The sequence below is a fragment of the Haliotis asinina genome, chromosome 3 (genome assembly GCF_037392515.1).
Source record: "Haliotis asinina isolate JCU_RB_2024 chromosome 3, JCU_Hal_asi_v2, whole genome shotgun sequence".
Classification (NCBI taxonomy): Eukaryota; Metazoa; Mollusca; class Gastropoda; order Lepetellida; family Haliotidae; genus Haliotis; species Haliotis asinina.
Window position 1 is genome coordinate 46,983,963 of NC_090282.1, and position 19,894 is coordinate 47,003,856.

Here is a 19,894-nt window from a genome sequence, read left to right on the forward strand (position 1 = left end):
ATACAAATCCATATGTCTTTACACAGGTTAGATATATTTAGATTTTAAATTTTTGTATGCACAGTTTCTTTATGTGCCTACTATAGTTATGTATCTGCTAGATAGATGACACTAGTGAGCATCAGTGGAATATCTATCTGACCAGTGGAGTTGTCTGTGAAGCATCCATCCGAAAGTGTGTACATTTAACTATGAAGCATTCATCTAAACCTGTGTATTCAACTGTGAAGTATACATTTGTCTGTATGGTGATGTGTGGTTTTATGTGTAGAGCACAGGTCACAGATCAGGGGAAGTTAAGCAACATTGGTCACGGAGAGTCATTGGATGGGTGACTGTGTTTGGCAGCTTGACCAGGGAGAGTTTCTAGGACTTGTGCCCTGCCCCACAACAAAGCACCTATGTGGTCACACCTTAGACAAGTGAGGTTGCTAAAGACTTCTTCTGTTCATCCAGCAGAAAACAGGTATTTAGTGGGATAAGTCGTATGATTACAAACCTGTTAGCACTGGGTTATCCTGGATAAAAATGTCCATCATGTTTTATGGTCCCAGTGGCATGGAGTTCAACACTATACAAGTGGCCATCATCTGATGGTGTGTATTCGTGGTGTGTATTCGTGGTGTGTATCCACCCACAGTGGTACATCATTCAAACAAATTTTGTCTCTAAGTTCATTTTCAAGGTACAGAAACCATGTATGCTGGTTGACTGTTTTGCTCTCTGAGACAATAAAATAATAGTTTGATTCAAGAGATACTGACAGTTTCACACAGAATCAAGTCGGTCATATAAACATAAATGGAAATGTTATTGTAATAACAAGATAAGAGATGACATATCACTAAGAGATGACATATCACTGGCAAGGCGTTTTGTACAGCTACACCTTTGCTGACTGTTTCAGGAGTCAAAAGGATATACAGTCGAACCCCATTTATATGGACTCCCTATTGCCAGATATCCCACCTTAGTTATAAATGAAATGAAACTTTCTTCTTTAAGTGTACTCAAATCTGTGGCCTGGACCCAGATGATGATTTTTCAATTCAATATTCACTATGCAAAGACGACTGCAAATATTGATTGTCCTATTTGAGAAAGTTTTACAATATCAACATCCAGGTTTCAAAACATTTATTATTGACATCATCTCTTGAATGTGCATCATTTTGTTTTCTTAAAATAAAGCTAAGACAAATTGGTTGGAAGTTTTCAATCGACTCAGAGAGAGAGAGAGAGAGAGAGTGAATTTGATGAGTGAGATGCAGTGCTATTTTTAGAAGTAGTAAATTCACAAGACCAACGCTTAGGCTCTGAAAATAAATAATTTTGATAGTAACAAACAAACATATATAAACTGAAAAGGGGTCTTGGGAGATCAGAGTTCCCATGGAAATCTGAGATCCTACAGATTTCTAGACTTGCCTCATTAGGACTTTAGCATTGCAGAGACGACTTAGCAGTTGGGAAAATAATGTGGTTCAGGGACAGTGAGACAAGCAATTCACCTGACAAAGGACATACTCTGAAACATGTTCTTCATTAAGAAGAGGTTGACATTCATTGCAATCTATTTCCATTCACTCATGAAGGAGTAAGATTATACTCTGACTTGTTGTATTCTTCATAGTAAAGAAACTGATACGTCAATGACCACATGTGGTCTCTGCTGATGTACACTGAGAATAAAAAGGTAAGCACCAGCCTATTTCAGAACTAAGATCTGAAGCTGAACTAATTGTGAAGACTAATCCACATTTAGAGAAGGTTCATCTGGTAACTGTTTCAGGGATGTCATAATCATTTGTAATTACTATTAAGGACATATAGTTAGAGATATGATGACACTGTTTTTTAAATCAAAATCACTATTCCTGTTGTGCTTATACAAGACTATTATATTTAGGTTTCACTTGTCAAAAGTGACGGTCATGTGACAATATAACAGTCATTTCTGATTTTCACTTTTCAAAAGAAGGTAGCCTTTTGGAGGAAAACAAAATGCATATTTACCAAAAGCGCATGTATCCTGGTGAAAGTAAAAGACAATTTCCATTATGGCTTTGTTTTTAAACTAAAAATACTAAACCAAATTATAATAGCTCCTTTTTTCTGAAAGATTTCTTATGTACCAACCTATATTTTTGCAAAATATACCGAATGGCACTTAACGTTTTATTCACAGTATACATTAAACTCTCTTCCTTCTCACTCTTACATGCCATTCAAAGACATGATAGACCAATATAATCCATAAATGTAATCATTATTTCTGAATCCAGGATAGTAGAATTGTGACATGATTGCTGCAAGTCTTGGGTCTAGGTTAACTGCCCCCCGGACAACTGCCCCCTGTCCATTGTGCCCCCTGGACAACTGCCCCCTAGGCTAATTGCCCCCTGGGACAAATGCCCCCCATAATAACAACACACCAACTAATAGATGTAATTGATAGCCCTATATACCACACAATATATCAGTCTTCAGATTCATTTACAGTTCGTATGTTCAAAATGTTTATAAATCTCATGTTATCTTGGAGAAAGTTAATCTTGGAGATGGCTGTTCAGTAATATGGAGAAAGTTAATCTGGGAGAAGGTTGTTCAGTAATGTGGCCTTTGCTAGATGAGCTGAAATTATTCATTGCTGTGAAAACTTTCATTTAATCACATCTTAAAAAAACATTCTAATGACCTTACTGACCAACATACACCTAATGGAGATTACAGGGTGGAGTTAACTCTTATGATTGTGTGAACTTATGAGTAGTTTTTCACACAGCTACCATCCCTGAATCCAGATCCACAATCTGTCCTTTTAAATGAATGATACTCGCATTAAATCTAAAGATGATGTGTTGTGGTATTATACAGTGCTATAAATAAAAATAACATCATAACATTTAGTTTGTGTGTTTTGTTATGATGGTGGGGGGGGGGGGGGGGGAGAGAGGCAGTTGTCCGGGGGGCTATTAACCCGGGGGTAGCTGTCCGTGGGGCACAATGTATGGGGGCAGATGGCCGGGGGCAGTTGTCCGGGGGGCAGTTGTCCGGGGGGGCAGTTTGCCTGATACCCAAGTCTTGTTTCAATTATACATATGCTTGGACATGTAGCATTACCTTACCTCACACATAAATGTTGCTGTCTGATTGGCTCTTCTATTATTTTCAATGTACCCCGTGTACAAGGGAGGTGCATGCAATACTACCTGCTGCCTATAGCAACTCATTTGGTACTTCATGGTAATTACTGTCTTATCTCGAATAACATTAAACAACGCATGATGCACGGAAATCAAGGATGTTTTAGAACAGAAATTGATGGAAGGGAGATAACTCTAAATCTGTTTTTCTTGTGTCATTCGCATAATCTAGAGATGGCTATAAAAACATATGACTCTCTTTCCAATAAATAAATTTTGACAAAACGTTCAAATGTAGTCCCTGTAAATATTTACTTTACTAAGACAACACCTGTGAGAAAAACAGCACGATGCAAGATTTGAATTGCTTGATTGGCCAGTGTTGGCTCAAGAGAGGGTTTTTGAGTCTTTTGACTCATCAAATTTTAGTGAGGACCCCCTCTATTTTACATCTGCCCATCTATTTAACATTAGAGGGGGTCCAGAAACATTATTTTCATCAATTTGGACCCACTCAAAATTTCACCCAAATCTAACACTGATTGGCTGAAGTGTATGATCCCATACCCATGCTTTGAACAGTTCAAATTAGCATTGAGGTGTTCGGTAGGATAAATAGGTTGTTCTCTGGTCCCTCGATGCCCATGGATTGATGTACCCTCGATGTCGGGCTCAGGGAACATAAACAAAGATTGAGGGTACATCAACCCATGGCCCCCCTCATGACCAGTGAACAAGTTAAAATATTCAAATACCGTCAGTGAGATTTATCCATACGAAGTGATTTACAGAATAAGATCTACCATACCACTGACCTCTCTTTGCCATGTTCCCGACTGCGATCCTCCCACACATTCCTGACACTTACCTTCCAAGAGTATCCATGTTTAAGATACTTCAGTGCAGCATTTTTATATGTTTTTTAGTTTGATATGTTTATTTTAGTTTTATTTTAGTTTTAGTTCTATTGGAACTCAAGTTGGTACAGAGATGGTGTAAGTTGGTATATGGACACCACCTGACAAAGTCAATGTAAGTCTTGGAAAATCTGTCCAAGCTTCGATTCAACTCTCTTCAGTTTTTGACATCAGTGTGTGGCGTTCTCTTCCCTAAAATATGTGGATGCTATGAAGGCCCAAGCATACTATTATAAAGTCTGTCTTCAGACTGTTCTGACAGTCTTTTGCAGCTGGCCAGGAGGTCTGCAACAGATAGGAGTAAAACCATTTCACAGTATACTTTCAACATTTTTGTGTCAAAGTATTAAAATGGGAAAGGAAAACAACAACAAATTGTACACATGCATTACACCAAACATCTACCTACATAATGGATCAAGTCACTAACTACCTTAACCCCCTCAAAATAATCCCAAAATAGTGAGTGAGTGAGTGAGTGAGTGAGTTTAGTTTTACGTTGCACTTAGCAATATTCCAGCTATATGGCGACGGTCTGTAAATAATCGAGTCTGGACCAGACAATCCAGTGATCAACAACATGAGCATCGATCTGCGCAATGGGGAACCGATGACATGTGTCAACCAAGTCAGCTAGTCTGACCACCCGATCCCGTTAGTCGCCTCTTACGACAAGCATAGTCACCTTTTATGGCAAGCATGGGTTGCTGAAGGCCTATTCTACCCCGGGACCTTCACGGGTCCCCAAAATAGAATGCATGCACTCCAATGAAGCTAAATGCCAAATGAAAACAATACCTATTTATATTAGTTCCCATGTATAATTCTATGGATAGTCAACTTCTATATGAGGGCAATGTTCGGGTGTAAGTACTAATTACATGGAGCTACGTGGAGATGTGGCAACTAACTGCTTTGATAAAATCCACCTGTGAAGGTCTGGGGTAGAAATGACCTTCGCAGCAACCCATGCTTACCAATAAAAGGTGACTATGCTTGTTCTAAGAAGTGACTAACGGGATCAGGTAGTCAGGCTTGCCGAGTTTGTTGACATGTCATCAGTTCCCAAATCGTGCAGATCGCTGCTCATGCTGTTGATCGCTGGATTGTCTGCTCCAGACATGATTATTTAGAGACTGCCATCATATAGCTGGAATACTGCAGTGTGTGGCATAAAACTCAACTCACTCAAATCACTACAGCAATGCCAGGAATGCTTGGAAAATTCTTTTTGGCAAATATTTGATAATGGTTAATATTTCAGATTCAAACCTTTAATATTCTCATACATACCACCTTGACCTAATATGACATATGAATAATCATACCATTCAATAATCATAATGATCACTCCTAAAATACTGAAAAACTTCCATGGTAGAAACACTTCTAAGAAAGAAACTATACTGTGACACACATGGCAGGCAGACAGGGTGACAACATTAAGTAATGCATGGGCAGTACATGTCAGGGACCGTCTCAAAAGAGTGAGTGAGTGAGTTTTATGCCGCACCCAGCAATATTCCAGCTATGTGGCGGCGGTATGTAAATAATCGAGACTGGAGCAGACAATCCAGTGATCAACAACATGAGCAATGATCTGTGCAATTGGGAACCGATGTCAACCAGTCAATGAGCCTGACCACCCGATCCCTTTAGTCACCTCTTACGAAGAGCATAGTTGCCTTTTATGGCAAGCATGGGTTGCTGAAAGCCTATTCTACCCTGGGACCTGGGTCCAAAAGTGTCAGTACCATTGCTGGTTGCAGACTCTAGAGCAATTAAAACAGGTGCAGCTTGGTTGACGTTAATGTCCAGCAGATGCTATTCGTCCTTGATTTTGAGAAAGTGGGGTAATTCTCTCAAAAGAAGCATACACAAACTCAGCGTTTGAAAGCATGAATGTGAGCAAACAGATTCTTACAGTTATCCAAGATCAGCTTGATGGGATTGAGCACACAGTGCCATACTGGTGTATGCAGATCTGTGACATTGTTTTGAAGCTAGTTTGTCAGTGGTGTACTGGATTGGGTTTTTGTGCTACCGGATTTTTTCCATGAGCTGGGGCTTTTTCTCTGATTGCATATGAGCCACATTACAGGAAGTGAGAAAATCCTGCAACTGAGCCTCGTGGTACCAAGGACATGCAGCTTATGGTAATCACCATCAGATTTCTTGGCAACCCCTAATCAGTCCCTTGCTACGGGTACCAGCATGCAAGATAATCTGGGGCCTGTTTCACAAAACTCATAAGCCTAAGATCTTGTAACTGTTCTTGTAGCATTTCTACCTGGTATACTGTAACATAGCAGGTGCAAATGCTACGAGAAAAGTTATGAGATCTTAGGCTTGTGAGAATTTTATGAAACAGGCCCCAGGCCTCTACCTTTTCTCTAATGGTAACACTGATCTACAATCTGAAGCGAGTGACATCCAATCAGTTGAGTGACATTTATTACACCAGGTTTCATCAAGGTATTTAATTTGTACCGTCTTGTATTTTAGCATATGTTTGTGAGATTTTGCATTCATACAGTTTATGAACTCATATTGATATTGAAGCCACAAAGCATTTTCCAAGCATTTTCGGCATTACTTTAGTTAGCAATCCAAAGTATATCAACCTTGTCAGTTGTGTATACTCACTATGCAGCTATGTGTATATTCTCCTTCTTACTACTTTGTTGTATCATTTGCCTGATGACAGTGTTTATACTGAAACATCACATTCATTGCAATAAAGAAGTCGACTATACAGTATACAATAGAACTCGGTTTCCTTCACCTGTATAACTTCTAAAATGCTTAGTAAATTGTGCAAAGTTCATGTCAATCATGAGTGTTTACCTGTGAGTTGCACCTCAGCATCACATAGCATAGAGTCTTGAAATTCATCTGCCATCTGCCAGTACTGAGACTGTAGCCATGGAGCAGGATGTTGTGTTGGGAGTGAGGCACTGGTTACTGGCTCTGCAAACAGCACACTCTTTGCTAATGATGGTCCAGAAATATTTGTGATATTTATGAAACATGGAACATCTGCTGCTGCACTGAGGATTGTTGTTTATGAACTGAACGGTCTACTATTTTCCCCGAAATTATTGAGAAAATCTTTGTTTCCTAATAGTAATAATAAAATTTGAATACAGGTGTTACATCATGTAGTGAGGTACTCATTGTGGGAGGCAACTCTTGCAGGCTTAAGAAGGAACATTACTACATGTGTCGAGTCATGTGGTATCACCGGGTTTGGTTGTTGTGTGACCGAGCTCTGCAATTCCAGCCAATTACAGCAATAAGTGTCACCTTTAAACGAACTTTGTGCATACATCATACTTCAAGGACGACTCAAGAATCGCCTGGTTGGAAACGGGCATTCCAATTGAGCTTTGGAGGTGCAGAATCGGGATATTCTGTCCGTACAGGAGGACGACCGACATGTAAACATCATGGTATAGCGATACCTACAGGTACCCGTTTGTGTTGTAGGGTTGCATTGCTGTTTCTGACACTTGTATCATGGGATGTGGAATCCAACCCAGGACCAGGACCAGGGCTTCGTGGTTGTGTACAAACACGATTATCAACCAAGAATGTATCAGGTGAAGTAGAGTCACCAGAAAGTAGCCACTCAACCCTAAAAGACCTCACTATAACACTACAAGCTATCCAATCAGAGCTTACCTCCCTTAAAAATAAATTTGATATGTTCACATCTGAGTTCAACAAGAAGTTAAATTCACTATCCGAGGAAAATACTGTCTTGAAAAAGAGATTGGAAACTATGGATGCAAAACTTGACACCCTAGAGGCACAGTCAAGGTGAAATAACCTATTGTTTCATGGCATGAAAGGTAAACAGGATGAAACTTGAGTGTGACAATAATGTCAGGGACTTTTTTAAGGATGTTTTGAAGATTGATCCAGCTGATATATCATTTGAAAGAGCGCATCGTCTCCCATCGAAGTCGGGAATTAAACCTGTCATTGTGAAATTCACCATCTTTAAGGACAAGAGTTTTGTTCTTGACACAGCTCGGAAAATACTGAAGGGCCATAAAATATTTCGGGTATCTGAGGACTTCACAGAACGGGTACGCAGAGTGAGATCGCAACTATTCCCATTTATGCAGAAGGCCAGAGATGAAGGGAAGACCGCTTTCCTGAGTTATGATAAACTGATTATCAATGGTGACGTTTTTGTTTCTGAAAGTGATACGGGTGACATGCGTAGGATTGGCAAGCGTTGGCATTGGGTATCAAGGCAAACCTCTACTTCAACGTCATTGCAGATGGAAGAACAGTGCGCTATGTTGACGGAATAGGATCTCGGCACTGGCCCCAGTGTATCCCACCAGTTGTCCTCAGACATTCTGACTGTACCATGTTGTCAACAAAGTTTATCAGTATGTACTTGGAACATACATGGCTAAACAATATAAAGTACTTTGTGGCGGTTTAGTGTCTTTTCTGAAAACATTTGACATATTTTCAATGATTGAAACAATGTGTCCCGATGCTTAAAAGCTATATGACATGAATGCTATTTTTGATGGGTATGATATCTTTGTCAGTGATGCAAGAAGGCTTGAACTTCGAGGGAGATTCTCAGGGGGGATAGTGGTAGGAATCAGGAAGTCTGTATCTTCATATTTAAAGAGGGTGTATGCGAAATGGAATAATTGTATCTTTTTCCAGATAAATTCAAATTCCACGTTGTCTCAGATAATCCTAGGTTTTGTTTACATCCATCCAGAGACGTCCATTGTATATAATCATTCTGATGACAGTGGAATTAGCTCCCTTGAAAATCAAATGTTTCATTTTTTCCATGACTTTGGTGACAACTGTAAATTGATATTATGCGGAGACTTTAATGCTCGCATGGCAGGTGAGAGGGATTATATCATCGATGATGATACAGACTTCCTACCAATATATGATGAATATGTTGTAGATACGTTTTCACTTACACGTAAATCATCTGATCCTGTGGTTAAATAATTACGGAAGACAACTTTTAGAGCTCTGTAAAAAGATGTGTATTCATATTGTTAATGGTCGAAAGGAAAACAATATCGATGGAATGTCTACTTATATATCTCCGTCAGGAGCCAGCGTAATAGACTACTTCCTTGTGTCAACTTCTTTGTTCCCATGTGTAGTTTCAATGGACATGATGTCCCGAACCGAGACAGACCATCTTCCCATTGTGTGTCGACTTAGCAACATATTACCCAAGAGAACGCAACTACAGGCTGATGTTCCATGTGCGTTATATGATGTACCAAAGTAGAAATTACTCAAAGAACAAACAACACGCTTCAGAGACTTGTTGCATAGAGACACAGTTTCATCTATGTTAAGTGCTTTTATGTCATTAATTGAATATGATACTGATCGAGCTGTGCAGACATTATCGGACATCTTTATTTTCTGTGGATCTGAAGTATGGGGAAGCAAATCCAAACAAGAATATCACCAACCATGCTCCAAACAACCCTCTTGGTTCGACAAAGATTGTCGTCGACTAAAGTCAGAAAAATACAGGTTATTAAACAGATACAGCAGATATCAGTGCGATAATAATTTACATCAGTATTTAAAGGCTAAGGCTGGATTCAAACATTGTTGCAGTTCTAAAAAGATATTATACGACCAGAAAATAGCGGAGTAGATTTCATCTCAGGCACTACTTGGAGACTGTAAAAGTTTTGGGCAAACTGTTAAACATGCCCTTTCTGGTAATTCTAATATAGGTGATTCTTCAATTTCGCTGCAAACTTGGTTGTCTTACTTTAAAAAGCTTCTTAACCCAGACACAGTTACCGAATCAGATTTTGATAAGACAGTGAAAGACTTTCATAATTCTCACACTTGTTAAGATTTTCCTGTAACTCTTTCAGGGGAAATTACTATAGCAGAAATAGATGACGCTCTAAATAACCTTAAAAGTGGAAAAGCCCCAGGTGAAGATGGAATACCGCCAGAGTTCCTGAAGTGTTCCGGTGACTTACTCTTATACTATCTTTATGTTTTGTTTAATAAAATTTTTAAATCTGGAAACTTTCCTACAGCTTGGAATATAGGTACTATTGTTCCACTTCATAAGTCAGGAGATAAGACGATCTCAAACAATTACAGGGGGATTTCTATATTGAACGTTATAGGGAAAATATTTACAACTGTCTTAGAAAAACGTTTGAGGACGTGGATTGAACTGAACGATTTAATATCCGAAGCCCTAGCTGGCTTTAGGTCTAGTTACTCTACCACTGACAATATATTCACTTTACAATCATTGATTTCTAAATATTGGTGTAAACCACATGGTAGATTTTACTGTGTCTTTATTGACTTCATGAAAGCCACTGACTATGTAGACAGAAACAAGTTATTATTTGAATTAGCACTAAAGGGCTGTCATGGGCTCAGTCTTATACTTTTCACCTTTTTTATAAATGAGCTTGTAACTGAAATGTATGATAAATGTGATCATGGTATATTTGTTACACAAAATATTTATGATATAATGCCACTTTTGTTTGCTGATCTTATTACAGTGTTCTCTTACACTGTTTCGGGGTTGCAAAAGCAATTGAATGTGCTCCAATCTTTCTGTGAAAGATGGGGGTTCCAAGTCAATTTAGATAAAACTAATGTTTTTGTATTCAGAAATGGAGGTATTGTTGCTAAATGTGAAAGCTGGGTTCTAAAGAACATAACTCTGAAAATTACACCATATTATAAGTAACTAGGTATTCTGTTTTCATCAACGTTAAATTGGGCAAAAGCGTGTCAACGCCAGCAGCTCAAGCATCACATGCAATGATACCTCTCTACGCATTATTTCGAAAAAACACTTGCATATCCTTTTCTGCAGCTTGTAAAATATTTGATGGCAAAGTTTCACCAATTTTGCTGTATGGGTCTGAAATATGGGGGACAAGATACTTTGAAGTTATAGAAAAAGTTCACACCCAGTATTTAAAACATTTCTTACATGTTGGCGAATTCGCATCAAATAAGGCTATACTTGGTGAAACAGGGCGACACACGATGTATGTTTTAACATAGACAAGGGTTATAAGATACTGGATAAAAATACTCCATATGAATTGTACTAGATATCCATACCAATGCTATTTAATGTTTTAATTTAAAAATTCTAATTTAAAAAATTAGATGATGCTGGATGCAAAACTGGGTGTCAAATCTCAGAAATTTACTGTTTTACATGTTTGGTTATCACAAGATGTGGGTGATTCTATCATGTTTACAAATATATTCAAACAACGGTTGAAAGATATTGATTGCCAAAATTGGCATAGTTTTATATCATCTTCACTCTATTTAAGTAATTATAGTAGCATTAAGTCCTTGCTGCAACCTGAAAATATTTAATGTGTCTCTCTGATAGGTCTTTGCTAAGAGCCTTATGTAAATTTAGAATATCTCTTCATGATTTTAATATTAACAACATATTTAGACACAAAAATGAGCAGGTATACAAATCACTCTGTTTACAGTGTGATCTCAACGTTATGGAGGACGAATTTCACGTCCTGTTTATTTGTGAAAAGTATCATGATCTGAGATTAAAATATCTCCCAAGCCTATCCAATGTAAAGCACTATTCAATGAAACTCTTGTGTAATACATTAAACACAAATAATGAGGAGCTTATGAGCTCTCGCCATTTTTCTTAAAAATGTGTTTATATTGAGGCATCAATGGAAATAGAAATATTGCTGTATTGTTTACCACGTGACATGTGTTCTGTCAAATATAATTGTATTCTAGGCTATGACATCAAATTACTGAATAAATGTATATCGTATATCGTATACTACATCAAGAATTATCTCCCCAGGTGTAGTAGACGGCTTCATTTGGTGACAGATTTGACATTTTGAAATGGGTACCAAAGGGTTATGTGGTAGACACCACACTCCTCTGTCAACAGTATACAGAACTTTGAAGAATATTCAGTCAGGAGTTGTGACTGAGCACAAGACAGGGGCAGCACATCCTTGATAATCTCCAGACTATACGTTTACGATATAACATGACAAGCGTGTATTACTGATAAGTAAGCTCGCTTGCTGTGGGAAATGCTCAAGGGCCAAAGGTCCATGGGCATTTCCCAAGGGAAGGGGGCTTACTTTTCAATAATGCCCATGGGTCATGCTATATCCAACTTATAAACAGACCGAAGATTACGCTGAAATTAACTGGGATGAGACACATGCCCTGCATATGCACTGCCCGCACTACTTGTCTTGCAAGGAACTCACATTTCGTACCAAGAAACAATCTCATTCTTCACAACGACCCTTCATAGTTATACAATGATGGTTCTATAACATCCCTCTTCTAAGGCTTATTTATTGGAACAAAGTCTGCCAGCCCCATGTAAAAACAGTGAGGACTGTGTTCAAAACATCCTTTGATGTACATGGAATCTGGTCCTTGGTTTAAGGTAGCCATAATATTCAACGACAATTTAATAGAGTGGGTCTGCCACAAATTCTTTGAAGTGGATTAAGGAGTATGGGGTGGTGCATTCAAAGTTATAATCGCCTCATGTATCCATGAGGTGTTGCAACTGTTCTGTGCCCACAAGACCTACACTATCATACAGGTTAGTGAATTTCCCTTAACTGATGATGCAATGCAGGGCGGGGTAAATACCGAGTCCATGGACATCCCCCTGTTGCGTCTGAACAACTGTTTCTCCATCAATCTCCACATATCGCTAATGAGAGAAAGAGATGAATCTTTATTTGGGGGTAATATCATGTCGTGAGGGACGATTTGTAATTCCTTTTGGACAAATTCCCCACCCAGTCCATCTTTCAAGTAATACAAATTTGGTTTGTCGTCTACGATAGCCACTCGGTCGACTTGGTGCATTTCCATAGACCATATGGGGTCTGTGGCACGACGTTTCTCCCCTCCTTCGAGTTCGTTGGGATGTACTGATACCTCACAATGACCTGATCTGGTAGTTTTTTCTCTTTCCCACAACGCAACGGTGTAGTCGTTTCGGTCGTCACAGATATCATTTGTTTGGCTTCAACGGGCCTTTTGTTGGCTTGATGCGTACGATTAGGTATGGCTGTATCAAACTTTCTTCTTGAGATGTATCGGGGAGCTGGCAGGTACACTTGCCAGATGGCTTGTTTTCTGAGCCGAGCTTTGGAGGTATCCTCAGAGACATGATCGGCTTTGGCAAGCTTTAGGATGGCAGCTGTGCCTTTCCAGCAACCTTGATGGCTATAGTAAACCTTCTCGATGATGTATACATGCTATCATTCATTCAATAGTCTCCCTAGGCCTCAACACATTGAGTGAAGTTTCCTATATTGGGTGGTCTAAGAAACTCTAAGGCTTTGAGGTCTAAACTGTTGGGATCCATTGTTATATGTGTGGATACCATCGTTTGAAATCCATTCTTTGGTATCCTAGAGCGACAGCAAGGTCTTGTTGAGGGCAATGTCAAAGATGTGTTTGTCGCTTATCCAAAAGAGTCTATTTGAAAAGGTCTGTTTGATGTGGTGTTTCCTGATCCCTTTCGCCTTTTGAATTTCGTAGTTGGCTTTTTTGATGGAAAACACCCTGGGTCTCAAGCTGTAATTGGCATGTCCACGCATTTGTCCTTCATCTTGCCAAAATGACCATTTTATTGGTTGTACTGTGTACGGTGTGGTCTCGGGGGGTAATCGCTGGTGTCGTACAGGTGGCTTCATCACTGGTGGCTTTTTCCACAGCTTGGTGTTCAACCGAATGTAAGGTTCCATCCTGGGACTTTGTTCGCATTGCTGTACCTGATGTACTCTAGTCAGTTTCATGCCCAGCCATAAGTACAATCTCAGATTTCAATAGTGCACAATGTACTTGGTCTTGAGCATTTAGTTCGGAAAGAGTTTTCCATGTTGGTAAGCTTATTTTATCTGAGCAACGTTTGTTGATTTTCCGACATTCAGTCTCGGTTCACCATCAACCATTTGGGAGCCAGCGGATAGCTGTTGTGTGATGCGTGCAATATTGCGGAATACTCCAAATGCACTTTGAGGAAGTAGTCTTTGTTTGAATCTGGCATGATGCTCATGATAACCACGTGAATCCTCAAGGCCCAGCCCTACAGGTTGTTGGTGTCAAGATAGTGGAGGTAGTTGCTGGGTTGATTCGGATTATAGCCTTTCATGTGTGGGTTGTTGGCTTTCACATACTGTTTGGAGACCATGGAAATCTCACTGAGCATGCCTTTCTCGACAAAAAGGTGCCTGTTTTAATCGGTGAACAATTCCAGTTTGATGTCTGTTTTGTTCAAGAGCGCCACGCTAGAGAGACGGGGGCTAGTGCCATACCACACAGGGTGAAGTTGATACTGTTTCAAACACGTTCTGAGCATCTCAAACACATCGGCCAACAGAGGCATATGTCTGTTCTTAAGTACAGGTCGTGACAATCGCCTAAGGTATGACAGCCCAGTTTTTTCCACATGTTCTGGGCATGTTCGTACTCATTCTCGAGATGGTGGAGTCAGTTAAGCTGCTGTAAAAGCGGTCAATGGGAGCTAGTTTTGCCTCCTCAAACTTGGACCAATTGTTCATGTACTCATATGGCTACATACCCTTTTTGAGCAGCAGAGACCAAGTTGCTGCGTCAATGATTGCGACCAAACATTCAAGCAACAACACGAGAAACTCAGCACTGTCAATGACTGTTGAGCGAGGGGGAAATGGATTTCTCCATGTTGTTGGGGATACACATTAACTTGCCCTTGATGTTCAAGATGGCCTGCATGATGAGGTGAGCATCGTACCCTCTCAAATTGTGAAACACCACGAGGATGGGTAGGGGTTTTGGATCGATTCTAAGCTGGAGGTTACACTCATTATGGGCGGTACCTCGATATCGACCGGTGATGTGGAAATGATCTCTGTGGAAATGAACATCCCAATTCAGGGGCTGGTTGCACATGTAGCAACAGTGAGCCAGCTTGTGAGCAAGTTTTTCCTCCAGCGTCACATCGATGGGGGCAGGTTCAGATAAGGTTTCCCTGGTGTTTCTCTCGTCGCGTTGTAAGGAAGTAAGAAATGTGTGGGTCACATCAGGACCTCAGTAGATCACGGGAGCATTTGAGTGTTGGTTATATCGGATGAACAAGCTTCATGTTCATGTTCCTGCGTTTTGTATGTGAAACTTTGTTCAGTTGTGTTGGACACGACTTTGTCAACCCATTTGATGAGGGCTTCAGATATATTGCATATCAACTGGCTCGGTGTTCTTGGCATTTGAGTAGTTGGGCTTTTCTCATGCAAGTATTACCTCTTAACCGGCTTGTTGGAAACCACACTCCACGTGCAGCTGAGTCAATGGACAATGGGCTTGACCAACCCCCTGCTACTTCATCTTTTCTCATTCACTCGCTGTTCTCCAGAAGTCCACGTAAGTGAAAAACACATGGCTGTCGTCGATGCTTAAAATTTTTTTTCCGCTGATTTGGATGGTCATTTTCATGTTCAGGTTCCCCATGACTTCTCGTTTACCTTCATCGGTACTCGGATTATTGGCGAACGTCACAGATTGACACACTGCCTTGAACACCAGTGATGCCCTCAAATTTCGGTAAGGGAGGATATGATGATATTGAAAAGGACGATTGGGGTGGCGATGAAGCCCAATTGCTTGATGAAGGTGGTGACGACATCTCAGTGGGAAACATGGACGACTATCTGCTAAGAACGACCGTCAGTAATTATTACGATGCTGTGGGGCAAAGAGAAAATATAGCTCTTCTTTATCACAATGTTTCCTCGTTTGAAATCAATCATAATGGGATACTGCAAGTGAAAGATGCTCCAGACATTGATCTCATGCACTCCTGCAAGAGAAAACCTCTCGCTTTGTCCACGCTGGCCAGTGGCCATGGCGCCATCTTTGTTCAAGACAAATTAAATGTCCCCAGCTATTGGCAAAAACTAAGCAAAAGGTTCAACAAGGTTTTGCAAGAAGCCAAAAAACCAAACTTGATTTCCTTTTGGGAACTGAGAGGGCTAGACAAGGCCATGTAAACCATTCATGGATTGTTCATTGACGACACGGCCAAATGGACACAGTGCACAGAGAAACAACAAGAAGCTATTTATTGGTAATAACTGCCATCTGTTCACAGACAGTTATTATAACGTGTGTGCTGGACGACACAATTTTTAAACCAGATGCAACCAGTCTTAAAGGACCACTAAACTCCATTTTTTGGTACTCTTTTTATCACTGCATATGAAAGACTTTTGGTTAGTCATAATCAAAACACCATATTTTTTCTAAAAAAACTTGCTTTTAATTAATACCAAGCGCTTAAAAGTTGCTAAAAAGCTGTCTGCTTCTCTATCGCCCACAAACGAAACCCCTGACAGGTTACGTAACTCTGTCGCCAGAGCCGTACAGTGACGTCATAGAAGGAACGGTTTCCAGTTACATGTATAGAAAATGTGTAGGAACCTCGTCATTTTGCTGATTTCTCGACATCACCAAGGACATGCCGAATAGTTGTGTTGCCGTCAATTGTTCCTTGGGGTCGGGTGATGGTGTCACTATGCACAGATTTCCACCAGACTTCGTAGTTTGTGCTTAAATTGGTTGTTAGTGTGTGCAAAGTGAGCGTTGTGGAAGCCTGTGGTATATACTAAATCGGATGGTTCGCCCCCTACCACGCTTCCAGGATAGAAAATGGAGTTTAAGTTTCATCGAGTTTATAAAATCAAGACTGCTTACTACACATTGCTGACCAAAAGCATTTTGCATGGATATAATGTTTTCTTCCTCGGAAACCAGGTTGTGGTCGAACTGACAATATTATTGTAAGTAATCTTATATTGACCCCTTATATTGACCGCTTCCAAGAGTGAAATTGTTATGGTATAAGCAATGTCATGTAAAATCCTAATGTCCACCAATAAAATACTTATTTTACTACCAGTAGAAAGTAATTGTCCTTTTGTAAGTCGGTGAAAACAAACTTAAATAGCATTCATCCTCAGACAGGGCGCCACCATTTTTGAAAATCCTGAAGTCATGGGCTAAAGTCAATTAGAATTATTGAGATTATGATTTGTTCTCATCAAGTTAGAAAATCAAAACTACTTTTTACTGGTAGTTAAAGATGCATTTGAATCATGGCCAAAAGGATTTTGCGTGACACAACTTTTAACATAAGGGCTTCTTCCAAGGAAGCAAGGTAGGGGTCGAAGTGACATTTATATTGCAAGCAATGTTATATTAACCCCCACCTCACTTCCAAGAGTGAAATTGTTATGTTATAAGCAATGTCATGCAAAATCCTATTGTCCATCAATAAAATACATATTTTACTACCAGTAGAAAGTAATTGTCCTTTTGTAAGTCGGTGAAAACAAACTTAAATAGCATTCATCCCAAGACAGGGCACCGCCATTTTTTTAAAATCGTGAAGTCAAATCCATTTGAATTAATGAGATTATGTATGGTTTGTTCTCATCATGTTAGAAAATCAAAACTACATAAATATGCATTCGAATCATTACCAAAAGGAGTTTGCATGACACAACCTGTAACATAACCTAAGCGAGGTCGAGGTCGAAGTGAAAATACTGCGGGATAAATTTCTTCACTTGCTAAATTTACTTGGTTTGTAAAGTTCACTCACCAGTATGTAGACACTTGTCAATATACGTCTTTATACTTGGTCTCATAATCCTGATTACTTTATAATCATACTTGTATGCATTTTGAAGCTTAATAAAAAGAAGCGATCTGCGAATGTATAACAGGAATGTAATATGTAGACATTTCATAGTTTTCCTATATGAATCATAATTCGCACGCACGCCCTAGTGTATGTTGTCTGCATCATTACACTTAACAACGAAAACAATGATTCTGTTGAAAGCTACGACAACTTATTAAAAACAGAAATGCAAGTATTAAAATTAAAGTTATAGGAGCAATGTCAGGCTATTACCTTCAATGAGGAATGTATCCATCAATATCCACAAAAACAAGTGATATACAATTCATCTGCAGATTTCCCAAGTGACGTGTCTTTTAACAGTCTAATCTATGAAAATGTGATGTATCATTTCAGGTTTTTCACATGGCTGTATAGTTTCATTGGTTACCAAAGATAGCAAACCAGACAAAGCAGGAGACAAAGTAGATTTGATAGTAGATTTTGAGAACATATAACTTTCATTTTTCTCAACAGCTTTCGCGATTTCAGGTTTGCACAAACCTGACCTGTAAACGAAATAGTTTAACCCCAGAAATGTAGATGAATACTGCACAGACCCTCATTTCTATACCCACTATTACGTCACGGAGACGCGCCGCTCTGTTTGGTTGAAATTTCGTTTGCGGCTGAGAATTGTGCACTGTTGACAAAAAGGTCGATTTAAGCTAAAGATCGAAATGAGCTGTTTTAATTACGGGGTTTCATTTATGACGACGTCAGCAAGTAATTTCGCATTTGTACCCTATTAGAGTATATGTGACCTTTAAACCCAATGAGTCGGATGGCACACTCAAGTTGACAAATGGAGACCACTGGTGAGAACACTAGAGAAACTGTCGTGGGCTCGAAATTGCCGAGCATCAGCTGAGCACGACGGACAATGTTCAAGGTAAACATCCTTCCATGCTGCTGAGAGGTGTGCTGGTGAAAACGGAAAAGTACAATGATGGTAGAACTGAATTGTTTTCATCATGACAGTGCAAGAAATTAACATGCTGCACATCAAACATCAAGAACTCAATCTTCGGGTCCCGGAACAGCTATGCAGCTGAGAGAATGTGCCAACCTATCCATCACCGCCCTCAGGGACATCCACGACTTCGATGATCCCTTCACCGACGACCATCTCCAACTGACTGGATTCTCAATCCCACGCTCGTGTCTTCCTACATGCTCACCAAAAACAAAGACCACAACCTGACCAAAGTCATCAACAACGTAGCACTGCTCTTGGCTTACGATGCAGTGAGGTTGTCTAGATGCTAATGCATAACATAGCCCACACACTCTTGAGTAAATCTGAGATGCAAAACATGGGGGTACAGGTGGTGTCAGAATTTGACAGTGTGGTCAACGTCCTGGAAAATCTGCAGGAGAATTCCATCCTGGTCATCCAAGCTTATCTTGGCAAATCATCATCATGCGACGTCAAAATCGTGAAAGGGATCAAACTCTGGTGGACAAAACAACAACAATACCATGCTTGCTATGATTACATGTGGGTGAGCATGAATGCCTACACCAGTCTGCTGGGAGTCACCGTGACTGTGGAAGGCACGATCTCACTCGCTACAATTTTCTTACCCGACAACATCCATCTCATGGGGTTGTAGCATTCAGCAGAATCTGTATGACAGACAACACACTCTAGGTGTGTGATTCAGGTCTGCAATCTATATACAATGTCTAGTTATTACATTGATGTCATAAGGTATAAGTATAGAGTGTGCTTTTTAATGAAGTTTCAAAATGCATACAAATATGATAAACTAATTAGGATTATCAGACAAAACACAAACAGGTTCACTGACTTTGTTATTTTTCAGTCCTATCTGTTTTTACCACTGGCAGATCATTTGTTTTTATAATAACAAAGTAAAAATGACTTTATCTTTGTTGATCAGTCTGTACTTGTACTACCAAATGGGCATTCTGGTGGTGCAGCAGAGGTCACAAATTTCTGGGATATCTCTGGGTCCTCATGGGAGAAAAAACAGTAACAGAAACAACAACCAGTCGACAGAAATTGCTCTGGATCAGTGCAACCGGAA

The 19,894-nt window shown here is 39.7% G+C and overlaps 1 protein-coding gene across 3 annotated transcripts in view; it reads right to left on the minus strand.

Annotated features, from left to right (window-relative positions):
- Positions 1-3,077: 3,077 nt before the first annotated feature.
- LOC137278125 (leucine-rich repeat-containing protein 61-like) overlaps positions 3,078-19,894 on the minus strand; it is a 60,022-nt gene continuing 43,205 nt past the window's right edge. For all 3 annotated transcript variants that reach the window (XM_067810267.1, XM_067810269.1, XM_067810268.1), the window contains 2 exons: positions 6,911-7,033; positions 3,078-4,348 (listed from right to left, as the gene is read on the minus strand). In XM_067810267.1, coding sequence (XP_067666368.1) covers positions 4,272-4,348; positions 6,911-7,033 — 200 coding nt within the window. In that variant the 3' untranslated portion in view covers positions 3,078-4,271. The remainder of the gene's footprint in view (positions 4,349-6,910; positions 7,034-19,894) is intronic.